The sequence below is a fragment of the Lycorma delicatula genome, chromosome 13 (genome assembly GCF_047948215.1).
Source record: "Lycorma delicatula isolate Av1 chromosome 13, ASM4794821v1, whole genome shotgun sequence".
In the NCBI taxonomy this organism is placed as follows: Eukaryota; Metazoa; Arthropoda; class Insecta; order Hemiptera; family Fulgoridae; genus Lycorma; species Lycorma delicatula.
Window position 1 is genome coordinate 14,508,676 of NC_134467.1, and position 23,602 is coordinate 14,532,277.

The following is a 23,602-nucleotide window of genomic DNA, read 5'->3' on the forward strand; positions in this document are numbered from 1 at the left end:
ACTTCCTGAAATTCTGGGAAGATAAATTAAGGAGCGAGTTTAGTTGGTTCTTATGGGTTTTAAATCATAATCTGTTATTTCCAAATGGAAAAAATAAGTCAAACCGATAATCCATCTCATTCGGCACTCTGGAAAACATGTTCGCTGGAATAGCTTCCACGGTTGCTGTTATTCAACGGGGCAGGCGTTGGTATACAATATCTTTTAGGTAGCCCAAAGTGACGAAATCCATCAGGTTTTCACGGTGGCCAAATGATGAGAAACTTCTTTGACTATCCGGCCTTGTAGGAACATGTACATCATTTTCAAATCTTCTATAAATTATTACCTTAGTATTTGCCAATAAACTTTCTTTCTTTTTTTCTGTTTAGCCTTCGGGAATTACCGTTCAGGTATTACTTCAGAGGATGATATGTATGAGTTTAAATGAAGTGTAATCTTGTACAGTCTCAGTTCGATCATTCCTGAGGTGTCTGGTTAATTGAAACCTAACCACCAAAGAACACCGGTATCCACGATCTAGTATTCAAATCCGTATAAAAGTAAAGTTTTTACCAGGACTTGAACGTTGGAACTCTCGACTTCCAAATCGGCTGATTTGGGAAGACGCGTTCACCACTATACCAAACCGGGTGCGTATTTTCCAATAAACTACTATTTATGAACTAAACTAAGTAATGGCACCTCTTTTAGGTTGAATATCTGTATTTTCCCGTTATAGGGTAGCTATATACGTAGTAGGTATTGTACTATAGAGGCATGTACTCCTATATCCGGAAAACTAATACTGCCATTCTTTAGTATACTTGAACTAAACATACAGGCCTACTTCATTTTAAGGTAAATATTGATTTATCTTTCTCGTTGCATTAATATCGGTTAACCGTCTTTAAATAAGTAAATGAAAAAAAATATGTATATATATAAAGATTATTGACTCCAGTTTTGTATGAAATCGTAAAACTATTTATGATAAATTTAACGATAAAGTGTTTTCTTAGAAGTTTAAAAATAAAAAAACCATTTTTATAACAACGTGACTGTACATATTGTTATGTGTCGTTTACATATTATACTCTCATACAATATGAATTACTAAAACTGTTAATTTCCGGAAGTATGCATTTGCAATAATTTTTCTTTCTTCTTTTTCTATGAACACAACTTAAGTACGTTCTATATAATTCCGTTTAATAGAATATACAATCAACTTGCACGTATTTATAAAAGTGTTAACAAAAGGTTAAGTCATGTGAAACTGAAATAAAAAAAATTTCAGTACATACATATTTTTTTAATGCTTCAATCTTTTTTTTTAAAAATCACCAAAATTTGTTATATTTTTTAACAAAATTTTTACATTATGATTTTTAGTAATATTAAATTTCGTAATATTACAGTTAAAAAAAAACAAACTTATTTTGCATACTGATTAGAAACAAAAAAATATTTACATCCTACTCAATATTTAAGATCGATCGAAACCCAAATAAGTAACTTTTTTAAGTCGGTCAAACATGAAGGTTAAATTATGTCATTTTGTTTGTTTTTGTTTTCTTTTTTATTTTATGAGAAGGGCATTATTGTTCAAAATTCGTTACACGAGGTCAAATAACTTATAAAGAATTATGTTTAATAATAAAAAACCATTTAAGGGAGATAATAAGTAAATTAATTAAAAAAAAGAAAGCTGACAAAGTTGTAATATTTTCCTAGCATTGGTTATTTTATTCCTATGTAGTGGAAAAATAACGATACATGGAAAAAGTTAAAAATTGTTTTCTTTACTTTTTTGTGCCCCCCACTCACAAAATCATAAATATATATATATATATATATATATACCTAGAAAAGGCATTCGATAACGTAGACTGGAATAAAATGTTCAGCATTTAAAAAAAATTAGGGTTCAAATACAGAGATAGAAGAACAATAGCTAACATTTACAGGAACCAAACAGCAACAGTAATAATTGAAGAACATAAGAAAGAAGCTGTAATAAGAAAGGGTGTCCGACAAGGATGTTCCCTATCCCCTATCCCAGTTACTTTTTAATCTTTACATGGAACTAACAGTTAATGATGTTAAAGAACAATTTAGATCCGGAGTAACAGTACAAGGTGAAAAGATAAAGATGCTACAATTTGCTGATGATATAGTAATTCTAGCCGAGAGTAAAAAGGATTTAGAAGAAAGTCCTTCTAATATTAAAGAGACTATTCCAGGAGCCTTAATATGTGGCCTATAATATGTGGTCTGTGTCTTCTTTTGACTATATTCTTCCGAATTCTTCTTTCTTCATCTATTTGCTGCAACACCTCTTCATTTATCACTTTTTCCATCCGTCTGATTTTTAGCATTCTCCTATAGCACCGCATTTCAAAAGCTTCTAAACGTTTTTTCTCAGATACTCCGATCGTCCAAGTTTTACTTCCATATAAAGCGACGCTCCAAACGTATACTTTCAAAAATCTTTTCCTTACATTTAAATTAATTTTTGATGTAAACAAATTATATTTCTGACTGAAGGCTCGTTTCGCTTATGCTATTCGGCATTTTATATCGCTCCTGCTTCGTCCATCTTTAGTAATTCTACTTCCCAAATAACAAAATTCTTCTACCTCCGTAATCTTTTCTCCTCCTATTTCCACATTCAGTGGTCTATCTTTGTTATTTCTACTACATTTCATTACTTTTGTTATATATATATATATATATATATATTGAAAAACTATTTCAATACATAATTTTAATCATATGTTATATATAATTATAATTATTTTACATAATTTTTTGAATATGTTAAATAATGAACGCCTTCACATATAATTTTGAATTTAAATCAATAAACAAGGACAAAATCTATGATAAAATATAGCGATTCAACAAAGACTTCTATTTTTAATCTAAAAAAAAAATAAACTGAAAAAGGGAGAAATATTATACCGTAAAAGACGACTGGTTAAAGGAAAAGTTTAATTTAGCAGAATTATACAGAAGTAGCAGATGTCTTACTAAAAAAAACATCATATGTGTGTGTGTATTTGTGTGTTCAAAAACATCTGCTTGCACGTGCCAGTCTCCCAGCAGGATATGTATAACTTTCGGTCGGCAGTTTAAAAGAAAAATATAATGCCGTCGTCATACAGATGCACTATGGAATAAGAAGCGTGGAGAGAGAGAGAGAGAGAGACAGAATATGTTTGGAAGAAGGAGAGAGGAACGAGTGAATCAGAAAAGGGATATGAAAGAAACTCAGGATTGTTTAAAAATAGAATATTTTCTACTTTAAATACAATACGTATGAATGAGAATGAGTGTGCGCGTGTGTGTTGTATATGGGTGTATAAGAGTCAAACCTCCAGTTACAAGAGAAGAAAGATTTATTTCTCTTAATTTAGCACAACATATAAGAGAAAAATCTGAAAAAATAGATATAGGGAGTCGGGTATAATAGAATTACCCGCTAGCTATATACCCCTCTTCGCACGGGCGCTAGATCTATACAGTTAACAATACTGCCCGTACCAGTAACTTTCTCTTCAGACCGTTAAATATTACTACAAGAATATTACACGGCCGATCTATGTGGCGGAGTGGTAGAAAATCGACCTTCCATCGAGAAGTCTCGGGTTTGTTTGTGGGAAATATGGAAATTTGTAGCGTCTGAAAAATACCAATATGGATTTATACATATAAATTAATTTACCATTATTATTTATTAATAATCATTTTTATTAGATTTAGAGGAGGAAATCAAGACAGGCAAAAAATTATCAGCTTGCATTATGGTGCGTACTGTCGGGTTAATCGTCTAATAACTCGATTGTTTGTCAATGGATTTTTACAAATAAGGTGTCATTTTGTTCAAAATAAAACGCTTAATAAATTTTGTAATAACTAAAAATTTCATAAAACAAATAATTACAAATAAAAATATATTACTTACATAATTGTTAAATAATATGCTCAAAATGCCCACCGCTTGCGGTTCTACACGCACGGACTCTTTTCAGCATATTAGCAGAAACAATTTTAAGAGTTGCATTGGAAATATTCGTGATTAAGTCTGTAATATTGACTAAGTTTATCAATAGTGTGAGGATTGTTTTTGAAGGCCTCTGACTTAATATAGCCCCACAAAAAGTAGTCAGGAGATGTGAATCTTGGACGCCATAAGCCCTTGCTTATTATTCGATCATCAAAGAACTCTTGTAGAGAATCCTTGGTTTCTCGAGACGTGTAGCATGTAGCGCCGTCTTGCTGAAACCAGCAATTCCGTTCTTCAGGTTCCAGGAGGGACACAAATTGGCGCACAATATTCCTGTATACTTCACCATTTGCTGTCTGTTCGAAGAATACGGTCCGAGTATACCATGACGAGATATCGCACACCGCACACCAATTTTTTCAGGATGCAATGATTTGTCTTGTAAAGCGTGAGGAATTTTCAACCGCCCAAATTCGATAGTTTTGACCGTTCACATAATCGTCGAGATGGATCCAAGCTTCATCGCTAAAGAACACTTTGTTTAAAAATTCGATTCCGTTATCGTTTACTAGAGACTTAAACCGACGGCAATATTGCAATCGCTTGTTTAAATCTGGAAGTTGAAGTTCTCGGACTAATCGTACGCGATACGGATACAATTTCAATTTTTTAGCAGCTTTGTGAACACTCGAATATGACAAACCGACTTGCGTGGAAAGTTTTCGTAAACTTTCCCTTAGAGAATTGAGCGATCTTGTTTTCACATTCTCTAAAACTGTTATCTGTCAATCGAGTCGGTCGGCCGCTACGTTTTCTGTCGCAAATACTACCTGTCTCTCAAAATCGGTTTTCTAGCCTAGAAATTGGCATTTTTTCTGGTGGAGGAACACCAAAAAATTTAATTTGAAATGATTCTTTTACACTCGGGTACGATTTCGTAGCAAAATATTGATAAAAAATGAAAACTCGTTGTTCTACGGTAAAAGACATTTCGTTGGTAACACGACCGGAAACGGAACAAAATTTTACACAGCGCAAGGAGAATCAACTTACTCTGCCGTATGTATACCGGTTGAGTAGCGCTACCAGCTTCGTGTCACAAAACAAAATTTCTCTTTCTTAGAAAAAAATTACCAGACATTAACAATTGGGTAACAAGACTAAAAAATCACCCTGTACTTCCTTTTCCTCCTGAATCACCTGTACATATATATATATATATATATATATATATATATAAAACGCGCGTGCGCGCACACACATAAATAAGAATCATTATAAAATTAGTTTACTACAATGAAATAACTAGACGTTGAAAAAATATACATATCAATTGGGTGGGAAGGTACTTTTTTAAAATAAATTTTAAATATTATTTCAATACAGTATTTTCATATTTTGTAATAGATTTTCTCTTTCCTGCTTTTGAACTAATTAACCGCATAAAAAAAAGTTTGAATGTAAAAAACCGAAGAGCCAGAGCTCTGATGCAATAAGCATCTTTAAAAAAACGTTTTGTTAAATTTCTTTCATTCTAAATGATCTCTATTAACACTAGATTTCCGGTTTAAATGACAAGAGAATTGACTGTTATAAATAAAATACGTTTTGTATACAATATCAATAATGGAATCTTGAAATTTATTTGTAAATTAAGCTAATAACAATATTTTTGTCAGTTTAAAGTGAAAGTTGTTTTATTCCATAATTACTACGACAACAAACGGAGTAAATAATAAAACGTTTTAATAGATTTACTAAAATTCGCTATTGAAAATTTATTACTGGTTTATTTAAATAACAATAAATTAATTTTTACAGATTGAGGAAATGCAGTATACATAATAAAAAAATTGTTTCACTATAAAAAGAGTACATTGATTTATTACTTTATATTAAATGTTCATTCCTAGTCTTTCTTATGGCTATAACATATGAAATACGAGAAAACATCAATTTAGTTGCTTTCTCTGAAAGTAAAGATATTTATTAACTTATTTTTATACAGGGTATCCCAAATAAAACGCAACCCAACCTTATATTGGTAGGTATTGAAATAATAAAAAGGCATGTGTAAATGTAAATGTAATTTTTATTATTACCATCCATTACCTTACATTTAGATTAAATGTTGGAAGTGACCGCCATTTTCTTGAATACAAGCTTCAATTTTTTTTACAGCGTTTCTTGCACCTTTTTTCAAAGTTTGTGGCCGGATATTTAATACAGCTTGTTCAATATTGACTTTCAATCGTTCAAGTGTTCGCGGTTTATCGCTGTAGGCTTTTTCTTTGAGGTAACCCTGTAGAAGAAAATCCGCCGCAGTCAAGTCTGGAGATCTTGGTGGCCACAAGCCTCGACCGATAACACGATTACCGAAGAATTCCTCGACGAAATCAGAAGTTGAACCTACGTAGTGCGATCTCGCACCGTCATGTTTTAGCCGGCAGCGTCTGTCTTCCTCTTCCAAGAGTGCGATGAACCGAAATAAAATATCCTGATATCGTTCTGCATTAATGGTGTACTCGAAAAAAATAGGACCGATTATTTTCTTCCGCGATATCGCGCACCACACGCCCGACTTCTGCGGGTGTAATTGTTTTTCGTGATAAACATGGGGATTTTCAGCGCTCCAAATTCTACTGTTTTGGCTGTTTACGTAGCCGTCCGCATGAAACCGTACTTCATCTGTGAAAAATAACGAATCCGTAACGTTAATTCCCTCGCGCAGAAATCGACGGAACCGTCGACAATATTGTAGCCGTTTTACTTTGTCGGGCTCAAGAAGTCGATGAACCGTTTGAATGCGATAAGGTCGTAATTGTAATCGTTTGGTCACCCGATGAACGGTCGATTTAGACAAATTAACTGCAGCAGACAAACGTCTGATCGATTTATTTGGCGAGGCGAGTAATCGGTCTTTGATTTCAGCGACTGTATCTGTATTCAACACCGACGCAGATCTTTTGTGTTTCTTGTTATTAACAGAACCGGTCTCTCTAAATTTTGCGACTAACCTTAATACTGATGTTTTGTTAGGAGCCGGTTTATCCGGGTACTTATGGCGAAACAAATCTTGCACTGCAACCGCTAATTTCGTACTGAAGTACGACTCGACGATGAAAACACGTTCATCTAGCGAAAACACCATCTTGTGTCTAGCAATACACTGAACGTTATGATTGCATTGTTGTTACTATCGGTAGTGTTCTACTGCGTCACCGCGATGTTCAGATGTTGGATGAGTCCATTTCAGTAACGAGTAGGGGAGTAAGCTTGACTTTTGAAATTTCATGGATGAGTGATTGATGGATTGCGTTTTATATGGGACACCCCTGTACTTTTCAAGAAAGATAAGCATCCATTTAAAGGTTATATTAAATTATACAAAGTAATAAATTATATAACATAGCTCTTGGTTTCATCTTTGTTTATAATCTAGTCCTGTCTTGTTTTTTGGGCCTAATATTTACCGTAAGATTCTTCTCTCTATTCTCTCTACGTCCTGTACTTTATGTAGTTTCAGCGTTTCTGCCGTATATATTACTTCCGGTCAAACTACCGTTTGGTAGCGTCTTAGTTTGGTGTTCTAGGAAAGGGATTTCTTGTAGGTATTCTTCGTGACATTTTATGCTTTTTCTATTTTGAGTAACCTGTTTTCTAGAGCTATTTTTTCACTATTGTTTTGTGTTATCCATTCTCCTAGGTATTTAAAACTCTCAGTTCTGTTTAGTATTTTGATATTTTATTTTTAATGAAAATAGTTGATTTTTTTTTTGGTTTTTACAGAATTTATTACAATAATATTCTGAAAATTAGATTATCTATAAGTTTTTGAGAGAATTTAAACAATGAGTTTTAAAGCAGGTGGTTTAAATTTAGATGAACAATGTGATGCAATGTATAACCGTAAATAGGACAATAATTTAAATAGTATTTTGGTAAAGAATCATTATTTTTGACGTATGTATATTTAAATTATAAGATAATAATAGATTAACCTACTTATATGACGTAACTGTGTTTTTTTTTTCTTTTTTGAAATAAATTAGTAATATTGATTTTAATTTAATATAAATGCGTTAAGAAATAATAGCATTGTGTGTGAACAATATGATAAAAATTAATCTCTTTTTTTTCTGTGTACACTAATCCATTATATATTTACGTATGATATCTTATCATATACACCACCCAGTTTCCTTTGTCCGAGTTTAAAGGGAATTTTTATGATTTCTCTAATATCGTTAAAATTTATCAAATCTATAAGTTTATTTTAGTCGAAAAATAATTTTTTTTTCATTAATCTATTAACAATCTTAATTTTCTCGGGTATGACAAACCGTACATAGATTAAACCCACTTGCATGTATGTTTAAAAAACTTTCCGACGGTTGCATATTCGAAAACCAATTTATTCATAAAAGAAAATAAATATAAATTTGATTTTCACAAAATTATCTAAAAAAAAACTAATGTGGACACCACATGACTTCCTTGTACGCCTATTAAATTACACATTTATTAAAATATACATATTTTATTAAAATGAAAAGTACATAAAATTTTATTTCATTAAAAACTTTTGATATTTTTTTATTATTTTATTTTATTGTTATTATTGAATTATTATTTTCGTAACAATTTTTTTACAATGAAAGGTTAATAATTATTAATAAATCATTATATTTAATTTAAAAAAACAAATGAAGTCTGATTCGAATTAATGTGCCTTCCCCTTATAAGATCCAAATATTTCATTAATTAAAATTTTATTTGGCTATAACTCTGGAACCGATGAAAATAAGTACCACTTATGATATATCGTTGAAAAGATCTCGATGAGGGTTGATTACTGCAATTTCTGCAAGAAAAATGCATTTTTCTTGCAGAAAACTGCAGAATTCAAATGAATTTTGGGCTTTTTTGGGCACTTTTGGTCCAGTAGATTGCAATCAAAAGGGGAGGTGCACAACTAGATGTTATAACAGTCCTAAATCCAAAATTTCAATATCCTACGGCTATTTGAGTTCCGCGAGGTACATACGTACGCACATACATACGTATGAACAAACGACACGCCGAAACTAGTCAAAATGGATTCAGAGATTGTCAAAATTGATATTTCCGTTGAAATTTAAAAACCGAAATTTTCACGATCATAATACAAGGAAGTAAAAAAAACAAAAAAATATCCTTATGAAAATGACCGTTCTCCCACTGTACCCCATTCTATTATTTTTATTTAAAATTTTATATCTCAAGTTCAGATAAAGGAATCACATTAATATTTGATAAGCATCTTGATAATAAAGTTTTAAAATTATTAAAAAAATCAGGAATTAATTACCTTCGAAAATTACAAAATGGGCGGCCATGTTTATTTTTAAATCCGTTATATCTTCATAAATAATAATTTTATCAAAGTTTATATTTTTTAAAATATTAAGCCTTTTATTTTGAACAAAATGACATTTTATTTTTTTAAATCGATTAACAAATACATGAATTAAGGTAGAAAATTGATGTTGTAATTTTGTGTCTGTTTTCATGTCCTCCACTTTACGTTCAATTTGATGAAATATTAATTGTTTTTATTTATTCTAGTTTTGTAAATTAGTATCAAATTAAGTAATAATTTTCTCACAATAATAGAACTAATAATTATAACACAAAATTACATCAATTTTCTGCCATAACTCGGCTATTTTATAACCGATTTAAAAAAATAAAATCTCACTATGTTCAAAATAAAAGGCTTAATATTTTATCAGAAACATAAATGTGATAAAATTAATATTTATGGAGATAGAACGGATTGAAAAATAAACATGGCCGCCATTTTGTAATTTGCGCAGATATTTAAGTCCTAATTTTAAAACTATATTACCAAATAATAATGGGATTCCTCTATCTGAACTTGAAATATAATTTTTTATATAAAAATAACAAAATGGTGGACAGGGGGAGAACGAAGGAAAAATTGCCATTTTTCCTAAGGATATTTTTTGTTTAGTTTTACAAGTAGAATCCAAAAAAATATAGCCAGCCCATAATTTTAGAAACACTCTGTATATCCATTTTCTAAATTAACGATTTAAAAGAAAAAACAAGCTTGCGAATCTCCTATTCAAAATTAAAAATCACGATGGACCACAAAGATTATTCTAAAAAAAAAAAAACATAAACCAATTATTGAAAAATTTCACAACACAATTTAAATACCGTGAATTCCGGATAAGCGAACCACTTACGGATCGGAATCATATACTCTTATTAAACGGACGGTCCTATTAACGAGAAATTTGTATATATATATATAGAATTCAGTATAGTATATAGTAATTATTAAATACTATTTAACATTCTCAATTTTTTTGTCATTAAAAATATTTTCAAGTTAAGTTATATGAAACAACAAACTTCTAACGGTACTTTTATATAAATTTCCTTACGAATAAAAGGGGAATTTCCGTCAGACTTCAAAAAAAGTGTTATAGTAATGATACCAAAGAAAGCAGGGGCAGAAAAGTGTGAAGAATATAGAACAATTAGTTTAACTAGTCATGCATCAAAAATCTTAACTAGAATTCTATACAGAAGAATTGAGAGGAGAGTGGAAGAAGTGTTAGGAGAAGACCAATTTGGTTTCAAGAAAAGTATAGGGACAAGGGAAGCAATTTTAGGCCTCAGATTAATAGTAGAAGGAAGATTAAAGAAAAACAAACCAACATACTTGGCGTTTATAGACCAAAAAGGCATTCAATAACATAGACTGGAATAAAATGTTCAGAATTTTGAAAAAATTAGGGTTCAAATACAGAGATAGAAGAACAATTGCTAACATTTACAGGAACCAAACAGCAACAGTAATAATTGAAGAACATAAGAAAGAAGCCGTAATAATAAAGGGAGTCCGACAAGGATGTTCCCTATCTCCGTTACTTTTTAATCTTTACATGGAACTAGCAGTTAATGATGTTAAAGAACAATTTAGATACGGAGTAACAGTACAAGGTGAAAAGATAAAGATGCTACGATTTGCCGATGAATATAGTAATTCTAGCCGAGAGTAAAAAGGATTTAGAAGAAACAATTAACGGCACAGATGAAGTCCTACGCAAGAACTATCGCATGAAAATAAACAAGAACAAAACAAAAGTAATGAAATGTAGTAGTAATAACAAATATGGACCGCTGAATGTGAAAATAGGAGGAGAAACGGTTATGGAGGTAGAAGAATTTTGTTATTTGGGAAATAGAATTACTAATGATGGACGAAGCAGGAGCGATATAAAATGCCGAATAGTACAAGCGAAACGAGCCTACAGTAACAAATATAATTTGTTTACATCAAAAATTAATTTAAATGTAAGGAAAAGATTTTTGAAAGTATATGTTTGGAGCGTCGCTTTATATGGAAGTGAAACTTGGACGATCGGAGTATCTGAGAAGACAGATTTGAAATGCGATGCTATAGGATAATGTTAAAAATCAGACAGGTGGATAAAGCGACAAATGAAGAGGTATTGCGGCAAATAGATGAAGAAAGAAGCATTTGGAAAAATATGGTTAAAAGAAGAGACAGACTTATATAGGCCACATACTAAGGCATCCCGGAATAGTCGCTTTAATATTGGAAGGACAGGTAGAAGGAAAAAATTGTGTAGGCAGGCCACGTTTGGAATATGTAAAACAAATTGTTAGGGATGTAGGATGTAGAGGGTATACTGAAATGAAACGACTAGCACTAGATAGGGAATCTTGGAGAGCTGCATCAAACCAGTCAAATGACTGCAGACAAAAAAATAACAAAAATAATAAAAAATCGTTGAATTAAATCGGTTCTGGAAAAGTGTAAAAAAAAAATATTTAAAAATATGTTTTATATTACCATAATAACAGAGTTTTAATTGTATTAATGCAAAGAAGATAGATAGCTGTTATCTACAAAACCATTTTATCTATAATATAATAATAATAATAATAAAATTGCAGATATAGTACAATATAAACCGACTTAAATATTTATTTTTGCTATATATATAATTTATTAAATAAAAAAAATCATAACTGTTTCCATTTATGTAATGCGTAACTTATTTAATATGATAATGATAGAGTATTACATAGTCCACAATATACGTAAATTATACAGTTAACTAAATGAATATGATAAACAGTCGTTAATTTACGTATCATAATGTTTATAAATTTTTATTTTTTGTCCAATAAATTATAAATTTTAATAATAAATTAAACGATATTTTCGTTTGTAATAAATAGACTTTTGAAATACAATACCAAAAAAGCAAATTGCATAGAAACAAATTTTTTCATCGCCGATCGTGGTGAAGTGGTAGCACCTCTTGTTTTTCATCCGGAGATTCTTGGTTCGAATCCCAATTAGACGTGACATTTTATCACGTGTGAAAAAATCAATTTCATTATCATCCTCCACCCACTGGATTACACTAGTTGTAAAACTCTACCGACTCAAATCGACTGATTTTTGAAGTTAAAAGTTCTGCGATCCTTTTTTTTTATTTTTTTTCTGTTTAACCTCAGGGAATTACCGTTCCAGGTATTACTTCTTCAGACGATGAATGAGGATGATATATATGAGTGTAAATGAAATGTAGTCTTAGTTTGACCATTCCTGAGATGTGTGGTTAATTTAAACCCGACCACCAAAGAACATCGGTATCCACGATCTAGTATTCAAACTCGTATAAAAGTAATTGCCTTTACTAGGACTTGAACGCTGGTACTCTCGACTTCCAAATCAACTGATTTGGGAAAACACGTTCACCACTAGACCAACCCGGTGGGTTGAGGTTCAAATCCTAGTAAAGTTAAAATACGGATTTGAGTATTAGACAATGCATACCGGTGTATATACTTTGGTGGTCAGTTTCCATTGAGCAGTCGTAACCGGTAGAAATAAATAAAATAGTTTTTTTTTGGAATTTCTTCTCAGTTTATTTTTTAATACTAGCCGCAGGACGTGCCTCCGTAGCTAGAGGCCCTTCAGGCGGGTTGTCCTGGCGGGCGGCGTCTCGGAATGCTATTACATAAACCTCTGGTCTCTTTTCACGAGCAGAGGTTTGCGTTGTATAAATTCATTTTCAGTGCTTTTTTTTTGAGCTGGTGGTCGAGTGTGTTCAAAATTGGTTACCTTTTGCGTAAGAATTTTTTTTTTTAATGGTTAAAATCGGAAAAAGCGAAAAAACGGGTTCGTCTTCGTTCAGTTAAACACCCTTCCTCATTAGGAAATAAGTTAATTTAAATTAAAATAACTTAATCTAGCCGGCGCAAGTGGTAGTGTCTCAGCCTCTCATCCAGAGGTCCCGGGTTCGAATCCCGGTCAGGCATGGAATTTTCACAAAAGATAGACGGTAATGATTACCCTTAAACAAAATTATCTCAGGAATGGTCGGTCTGAGTATGTACAAGACTGCACTTCGTTTACTTTTCATACGTATAATTCTCTTCTCGTTCGACTATTTAGTCGTATTTTTTTTTAAGTTGAACACATCATAATAAAGTACATATTAGGAATAGAAAAGTAAAACATGTTTTCTATACTTGAAAATATGTTTATTTTTCTGTAATATAGCTGATGTAACTTAAGCTTATTGTAATTTATATGTTTGTAAATTTTCCTGACACCTTTTCTTATGTTTGTCATTCCAACGTAAGTAAATTTTGTTTATAGTTTTCCTTTCTACATTCTATTTTATAAACATCTGCTTTGTTATCAAATTTAAAACTACATTTTTTTAAAAATTAATTTAGTTTTTACTTTACCAGTCAATATATCTAGAATAAATTTATTAAAGGAGGAAGTACGATGATAATATGAAAAATTAGAGTATCGGGTGTTTTCCAAATCAATACGAATTTCGGTCTAATTAGTTTATCAAATAATTTGTTAGTTTAGGTCTAAAGACAGTTGTAGGACTTTCCCGTCACGGTTTTTTCTGATGCACGGCTTACACACACATACACAAACAACTTAATTAAAAATGTTTATAATTTTATTTAAATATAATATTTGTTATTTATTAATTCAATAAGTCTAAATTTTATCTTTTTTTTTTCTTTTTCCTGTTTAGCCTCCGGTAATTACCTTTCAGATAATACTTCAGAGGATGATATGTATGAGTGTAAATGAAGTGTAGTCTTGTACAGTCTCAGGTCGACCGTTCCTGAGATGTGTGGTTAATTTGAAACCCAGCCATCAAAAAACACCGGTATCCACGATCTAGTATTCAAATCCGTATAAAAATAACTGACTTTACTAGGACATGAACGCTGGAACTCTCGACTTCCAAATCAGCTGAGATTTGGGAAGACGGGTTCACCACTAGACCAACCCGGTGGGTTATTTAGATTTTATCTAGACCAAGATAAAGCGCACGCTTGCAAATCGGTTGATTTTGAAGTCGCGAGTTCTAAGGTTCAAATACTAGTAAAGATAGTTACTTTTATACGGATTTGAATACTAGATCGTGGATACCGGTGTTCTTTGCTGATCGGATTTCAATTAACCATATGTCTCAAGAATGATCGGCGTGAGTGTGTTAGTCTATAAATTTACCGGTAGAGTTACATTACACTGATAAGTCGTTGAAGCACACCGAGCTGGGCCAACCCACGGGCTGGTCTAGTAGTGAACTCGTCATCACAAATCAGCTGATTTTAAAGTCGAAAGTTCTAAGGTTTAAATCCTAGTAAAGGCAGTTACTTTTATACGAATTAGAATACTATAGATCATGAATAACGGTGTTTTTTGGGGGGTTTGGTTTCAATTAATCACACATTTCAGGAACGGTCTACCTGAGAATATACGTAACTACGCTTCATTCACATTCATACATATCATCTGTGAAGTAATACCTTACGGTGGTTCCGGAGGTTAAACAGACAAAAGAAGATAACAACTATAACGCACACGCATATATTTTTTATTCACGCGGGCGTGGCGGTACTAGGGGTCATTTTAAATAATTTTTTACACTTCAACCGCTCACCTGTGACGTCACAACAAATCAGACGACTATAGCAGCTCTACGTCGTCCTACACTAATGCTTCTTGTGGTGAAAGGAGTTACTAATGACACAGTATACCACTTGACCACTTTTTTTTTAGAGAATTTTTTGGGGTGAGGCTTTGAGTTACAAAAGGTTTTTTTTAAAAATATTGTTAGTTTTTAATTGTTAAGAAATGTGTATAAGAAAAATACTACCTTAGACAAATTCTCGAGATACTGAGGGCGACCTTGCTCTACAGCCTCACCCCTTTGACCTTTAAATTGAAAATTTAATGGCATCAATGTCCCGTATGTCTGACCGAATTAGGTATAAATTGATCGACCCACCGGGTTGGTCTAGTGGTGAACGCGTCTTCCCAAATCCGCTGATTTGGAAGCCGAGAGTTCCAGCGTTCATGTCCTAGTAAAGCCAGTTATTTTTACACGGATTTGAATACTAGATCGTGGATACCGGTGTTCTTTGGTGGTTGGGTTTCAATTAACCACACATCTCAGGAATGGTCGAACTGAGAATGTACAAGACTATACACTTCATTTACACTCATACATATCATCCTCATTCATCCTCTGAAGTATTATCTAAACGGTAGTTACCGGAGGCTAAACAGGAAAAGAGAGGTATAAATTGATCGAGTAATTTTGAAGATATAAGGTGATTTAGGGTGAAATTTCCATCCGGTTTTTTGGGTTCCTTAGGTGTCAAAACGTCAAGATCCGGTGAAATGCCCAATTTGGACCGATTACAATACTTTCCCTTCTAAGACTATAGCGAAAGACGGAAGAGTAAAAACATACGATTTTAAGAACTGTTGTCCACGTTTTTGTTACTTTTTGTTCTTTCCTATCACTTACCCTATTTTGGTTAAGACGTCCTTTTTTTGATAATTTTAACTATTTACATTTTTAACAAATGTAATACATCGGTTAGTAATAAGTAATAAATATCTACAGATAGAAAGGAAGGAACTCGTTTAATATACTTATTTAGTTCTGTTTAGGGTTTATATAGCTCTTTCTTAATATTTGTATCTAACTTTTATCACTCACAATCGTAAAACTTAATAATTATTTAGCAAGGTTTAAATAAATAAATCTATTTGGCAGAGCGGTAGTATTTTAGCCTTTTATCTGGGAATCCCGGGTTCGAATACCGGTCAGGAATAACACTTTTAATCGCTATAAAATTCATACTTCGTATTTATATTTTTAATAATTAATACCGATTTTAATGATAAGTACTCTTTATTTTTATAATTAGTTGCGTATTTTATTTCTAGTTTTACTACCATGGTTTTCCTTGACCCATCCAGGCAAATATTAAGATAATTTCTCATTTTATCTACCCGTCCTATGACGTAATCTATATACCGTCAGAATAAATAATTTATTATTTTTCCTGTTAAATACAAATTAGTTATAGGAAAAAATTTATAATTGAATCATTTTTAATTTTTTTTTTTCATTTTATTCTTTATTTACGTAAATTAAAACAGCCAAACCTTAAAAATGAGATGACTAATTTTAGTAGAAAAATCCAATATTATTTTTATTTTGTAACAAATATAAAAATTAAATTGAAAAATAAACAAAAATTTGTAATTTTATACGTTTATTTTTGTGTGATTTTTTTTATTAAATTTATTTTCTCTCTTACAACTATCGATTATATTTTTACAAATAAAAAAATTCTATAAATATTGTTTGAATATAGATAGAAAATACGTTAGAAAATATAACGTATTTTCTTTACTAATGAATTATTTTCTATTAATTATTTTGTACAACTATTTACAAACAAAAACAATCTGTATTTACATTTAAATAAAAGATATGACGACAAAGAATGATAATATCAGATTTTTAAAGATTCCCTTTAATTTTTAAAAGTGATGCAATCGTAAAATTAAATGCGCAAAAGTTATTACGCAGAAGAAATATGTTTCCAAACAATAGATCGACTTAAAAAAAAATACATAAACAAATATTTAACTGAGAAAAATTATTGTTTCCTCATATATGAAATTAAAAATGTTCAAAACTTAACGGAAAAGGAAAATGATTACGTGGTAGACCGATGAAGTAATTATTCAAAATTGTAAATAAATAATTTTATATTGAAGCAAATTCATAGCAATTCACTGATCAGAACAGCTTCACCAAAAGAAAGAAATACCAGTATCTAAATAAATAAAAATGTAAATGTTCGTTTGTTCAAAATCTTAAATCTCCGATTGCTTTGAAATTTTGACACAACGTTGCATACGAATACGTGAGTTTTTATATACCTATCACATCTGTGACAGATAAAAACATGTTTTTTTTTGTGAAAAACAGCGCTATGTGTTGGACGTAAAAGCAACAAAAGCTATACCAAATATTTTTCAATTCCAATTCATTGTTTCCGATCTGTGTGTTTGCTTTAAACTAAAAAAATATTGGACTAATTTATGTGCGGGGGAAAAGGGAGAGAGGGAAAAATCGAAAAAATAAAAAAGGAAAAAGAAAATGAAAAGGAGAACAAATAAAAGGGGAAACAGGAGAAAGAGAAAGGAGGAAAGGGAAATAAGAGAATTAGATAAATGGGTAAGGAAACGTTATGGGGGGAAAGGGAAAAGAACTATGGAAAATGGGGAAAAGATGAAAAAGGAAAAGGGAGAAATGAAAAAGGTTAAATTTTGTGAAATTCCTTAATGTTCATTTTGTTAATGTTTTATCAAACATTCGATTGTGTTCATATATATATATATATATATATATATATATCATTAAATTGCTTCAAAAATGAATACTTTACACTACTATCTGTCCCATGGAACATCAATTTACTTTCCCTGAAATTAATGATGTATTATACAACCAGTGTTTAATATTTGGAACGTTTTGCAGAGTTAAATATTAGCTGACTTTTAATTATTTTTTTTCATTTACTGGTTTGATGCAGCTCTCCAAGATTCCCTATCTACTGTTAGCCGTTTCATTTCAGTATACCCTCTACATCCTACATCCCTAACAATTTGTTTTACATATTCCAAACGTGGCCTGCCTACACAATTTTTTCCTTCTACCTGTCCTTCCAATATTAAAGCGACTATTCCAGGATGTCTTAGTATGTAGCCTATATAAGTCTGTCTCTTCTTTTAACTGTATTTTTCCAAATGCTACTTTCTTCATCTATTTTCCGCAATACCTCTTCATTTGTCACTTTATCCACCCATCTGATTTTTAACATTCTCCTATAGCACCGCATTTCAAAAGGTTCTAATCTTTCCTTCTCAGATACTCCGATCGTCCAAGTTTCACTTCCATATAAAGCTACGTTCGAAATATATACTTTTAAAAATGTTTTCCTGACGTTTAAATTAATTTTTGATGTAAACAAATTATATTTTTGACTGAAGGCTCGTTTCGCCTGTGCTATTCGGCAATTTATATCGCTCCTACTTCGTCCATCTTTAGTAATTCTACTTCCCAAATAACAAAATTCTTCTATCTCCATAATTTTTTCTCCTCCTATTTTCACATTCAGTGGTCCATCTTTGTTATTTCTACTACATTTCATTGCTTTTAATATATAATTGAAAAAAAAAAACAGTGAGGAAATCACTTCGTTCCTCATTTTTCTTTTATTTGATTAGAAATAGATAATTGTTGTTGTTGAAAATATATACTGGTTAACCAACCCTTTTTGGTATTGATTTATATCTTTTATGATATTGCGTGCGTTTTATCATTATACCATCTAACAGATAAAAGTGAAAAATATTTCAGTCCATATACGTTACAAAGATGCAAAAGTTTTAAGTTATTTTTTTTAAATTCTTTTAATTCCTATTCATTAATAAAACTCATCAATGAATTTTTTATTTAAATAGGAAGTCTTTAAACGTAAATTGTTGACTTTTTATAGGTCGAAATAGTGTGTAAAAAGTTAATATATATAATATATAATTTTTTTTTTTTTAATTTACTATAAAATGAATCATGAATATATAATTGCTGGAACCAACAAAGATTTGACACCCCATTTTTTGTAACTAGAAAATACGTGACTTTTTTTGAAAACAGCTTGTTAAAAATATATGCCTAATACGTGAATTAATGCATGGAATAAAATTTTCTGAACTTTTATTTATACAGAATTGTTCTGTAACCCCCCACCAAAAATAATAAAAGATTATTTTGTAGTCAACCCTTTTATATTTACATAAACGACGTCGAGAATAAAGCTTTGAATTATTGAAAATACTTTCGTTAGTATCATATCAAAAATGACCAGTTCAGACTCAGGGGAAACGTTGAAATCCAGTTAAAAAAATGTATAAAAATACACGCGTGTGCGTGTATGTTCACTATTTTTGTTAATACCTCAGGAACGAGTTGACGTAAAATTAAAAAATTTGGTAGGATGACGTTTCTATATGCAGGGGATGTACTTATAACTTTTTTAAATCTTTTGAAAGGGCGAGTAATAACGAGTGTCATACCTTTATTAAAAAATCCAAAAATGGTAATTTTTTCCATTTGCAATATTCCCTTTTAGATTACAATAATATGAAATTGTTTTTTCTACAATAAACCAATTAACTCAAATATTTCAAATTTTAATTACTACAACGCTTTATTAGGAGTTGAATTTTATGGTTGTTAATTTTTTTTTCTGATAGTCGCATCTACAATTAAAGTCATTAGCGACTTCTCTCACACACTCTCACTCACTCACTCTCTCTCTCTCTCTCTTTCTGTTTAGCCACCGAAAACACCGTAAGAGGTATTACTTCAGAGGATGATATAAATGAATTTAAATGAAGTTGTCTTGTACAGTGTGGTTAATTAAAACCCAACCACCAAAGAACGCCGGTATCCACGATCTAGTATTCAAATCCATATAAACGTAACTGCATTTACTAGAATTTGAACGTTAGAACACTCTCGAAATCGGCTGATTTGCGATGAAGACTTCACAAATAGACCAAACAGGATATTTTTTCTGTTTAGCCTACGGAAAACACCATAAGATATTTATTTATTTTTTCTTTTTTTTGGAGGGCGAAAAACGCTTACGCGTTATCATCACTTGGAAACCGTAAGGTATTACTTCAGAGGATGATACGTATGAATAAAGTGCTCTTGTACAGACTCAGGTCAATCATTCCTGAGATGTGTAGTTAATTGAAACCCAACCACCAAAGAATATCGGTATCCACGATCTAGTTTTCAAGTTCGTATAAAATCTCCCTTTTACTAGGATTTGAACCTTAGAAATCTCGAAAACTTCGAAATCAGCTGATTTGCGATAACGGGTTCACCACTAGACCAACCCGATGCGATAAATCTTAAATCTTTGATGAATTTTTCTAAATAAATAAACAAATTTTAAATATTGTTCATACTTTGAAAATGTGTTAAAATAAATATTAAAAATTTAAATTTTTTTTTATATTAGTTGGGGGAGATTTATTCATAAAATTTGTTAAAATTATAAAACTGATGACACTTTTTATTATATTATTGGCTTTAAAATTTTTATTTAAATTCAGAACTGTATGAAAGAGTTTTAAATTAATTTTTTTATCATTAAAAAAACGGCCCGACAAATAAATATTATTGAAAAAATTATTCATGAACTTTTTCGGGTCTTTTCTGTTTTCCCCCACAATGGTTTTTTTTTACGTTACGCATTACGTATTAGTATGCAATTATATGCTTATAATTATAAATATAAACTAATCAAACTTAACATACGCTCGCTTCGCTCATTAACCTTATGTAGCGAGCGAAGCGAGTGTAGTTTCTGTTTGGTTACATTATACTTATAATTTTTCGGCAAACATCTCCAAATAACATAATTATAACATGAAAAATTAATAATACGTAATAAAAAACCATTTTAAACAGAAAAAATCCGTTTTTTATGTACTTACAAAGATTATTTTTAAACACGTCATGGATTAAAAAAATTAAAATAAATAAAATAAAAAATCATACCTTGCAAAGGGTTCATCCTCGACTTCGTAGTAATCGTGAATCGGTTCAGTCCTAATAAGTCTTTTCGCTTGTTCTGGTGTTAAATCCAAATATCCGGGTTGTGTCGACAAAACGTTAACTGACGGCGTTGTTTTTGATTTATCCGCACTCATTTTTTCTGTCGGTAATAATGAACCCGTAGAATGTTTAACATTCTCTCCGCCTTTAAAAATGTCCAACACTTCACGCATCACAATTAAAAAAAAATATATATGTATGTTTGTATACACCACAAATTCATTTATATATAAATATTTTTTTTTTTTTTTTTAGTTTTACATTTATAAATATATATATATATTATTTATATTTAAAATTTAAATATAAGTTAACCATACAGAGAGCTGGCTTAAAAATCACTATATTAATTATAATATTTTTTTATTATTACTTTTGTAATAATACATATACCATATGTACTAATTTTTAAAGACACTCTCTCCGTTACTATGGCCAGCCTGGCAGTGAGTGAACGGTTTGTTGTAAAATACCAATGTGAGGTTACTGCCTAATACAATGTTACCAACTTAATTTATACGTAATTTAAAATTTACCTTCTCTTTCATTTTTTTTTAACGTAATGTTTTATCGATAATTTTTTTTTATTATGAATGTACCGTAATTCAATTAGTTTTAGATTCTTAGTTTTTGTTAAATTTTTATCATAATTTATGATATCATCTATTTTTTTTTCTTTATAAAAACTTTTTGGGTTTTCCTTTGTATTATAAAGAATATATTTTTAAATAATAGAATTCAAAGTCCAGTGCAATTTTGTTTTTCCAAAATGTTCGTATAATTTTTTTATAAACATGTTTTATTTTGTAAGGGTCATGAATTTTTTTTTTAAATCTGCTTGTTTAGATGGTACTTTAACAAAAAATTATTGTATTATTAAAATTTTAATTACGTAAACCAAATTTATTGAGAGTAATATATTTTTAATTCTCATTTTGATGAATTATTTTATTTTTTTATTTTTTAAGGCCGGTTGATTATTTTTTTTCATTCCTTTCTATTCAGTTTTTGTAATGTTTTTTTATTTTAAAAAAATACCCTCGCTTTTGTTTCCACTTAATAGAATATAATATATATTTCCATACAAATTACCGCGGTAGTTTATTTCTATTGTAACTACTAATTTCTATTGAGAGCTACCTATTGTAATAGGTACCATGATTCAATTTCCGAAAAATTTCGACATATCTAGGCGTTTCACATCCCTCAAACCCCAAAATCACCGTTAATACAAAAGTTTATATATATATATATATATATATATATATATATATAGGCTAATACATAAGGCTCCTGGAATAGACGGAATACCTGTAGAATTACTGCGCAGTGCAGGTGAGGAAGCGATTGATAGATTATACAAACTGGTGTGTTATATTTATGAAAAAGGGGAATTTCCGTCAGCCTTCAAAAAAAGTGTTATAGTCATGATACCGAGGAAAGCAGGGGCAGATAAATGTGAAGAATACAGAACAATTTGTTTCACTAGTCATGCATCAAAAATCTTAACTAGAATTCTATACAGAAGAATTGAGAGGAGAGTGGAAGAAGTGTTAGGAGAAGACCAATTTGGTTTCAGGAAAACTATAGGGACAAGGGAAGCAATTTTAGGCCTCAGATTAATAGTAGAAGGAAGATTAAAGAAAAACAAACCGACATACATGGCGTTTATAGACCTAGAAAGGCATTCGATAACGTAGACTGGAATAAAATTTTCAGCATTTTAAAAAAATTAGGGTTCAAATACAGAGATAGAAGAACAATTGCTGACATGTACAGGAACCAAACAGCAACAGTAATAATTGAAAAACATAAGAAAGAAGCCGTAATAAGAAAGGGAGTCCGACAAGGATGTTCCCTATCTCCGTAACATATTAATATTTACATGGAACTAGCAGTTAATGATGTTAAAAAACAATTTAGATTCGAAGTAACAGTACAAGGTGAAAAGATAAAGATGCTACGATTTGCCGATGATATAGTAATTCTAGCCGAGAGTAAAAAGGATTTAGAAGAAACAATGAACGGCATAGATGAAGTCCTACGCAAGAACTATCGGATGAAAATAAACAAGAACAAAACAAAAGTAATGAAATGTAGTAGAAATAACAAAGATGGACCAAATGTGAAAATAGGAGGAGAATAGATTATGGAGGTAGAAGAATTTTGTTATTTGGGAAGTAGAATTACTAAAGATGGATGAAGCAGGAGCGATATAAAATGCAGAATAGCACAAGCGAAACGGGCCTTCAGTAAAAAATATAAGTTGTTTACATAAAAAATTAATTTAAATGACAGGAAAAGATTTTTGAAAGTATATATTTGGAGTGTCGCTTTATATGGAAGTGAAACTTGGACGATCGGAATATCTGAGAAGAAAAGATTAGAAGCTTTTGAAATGCGGTGTTATAGGAGAATGTCAAAAATCAGACGGGTGGATAAAGTGACAAATGAAGAGGTGTTGCGGCAAATAGATGAAGAAAGAAGCATTTGGAAAAATATAGTTAAAAGA

The 23,602-nt window shown here is 30.8% G+C and overlaps 1 protein-coding gene across 1 annotated transcript in view; it reads right to left on the bottom strand.

The window, feature by feature from the left end:
* Positions 1–21,524, bottom strand: part of LOC142333940 (uncharacterized) — a 225,713-nt gene extending 204,189 nt beyond the window's left edge. Inside the window, exon 1 of the mRNA XM_075381568.1 lies at positions 21,034–21,524. Within this exon, the coding sequence (XP_075237683.1) occupies positions 21,034–21,263 (230 nt within the window). The 5' untranslated portion in view covers positions 21,264–21,524. The remainder of the gene's footprint in view (positions 1–21,033) is intronic.
* Between the last annotated feature and the right edge of the window lie 2,078 nt (positions 21,525–23,602).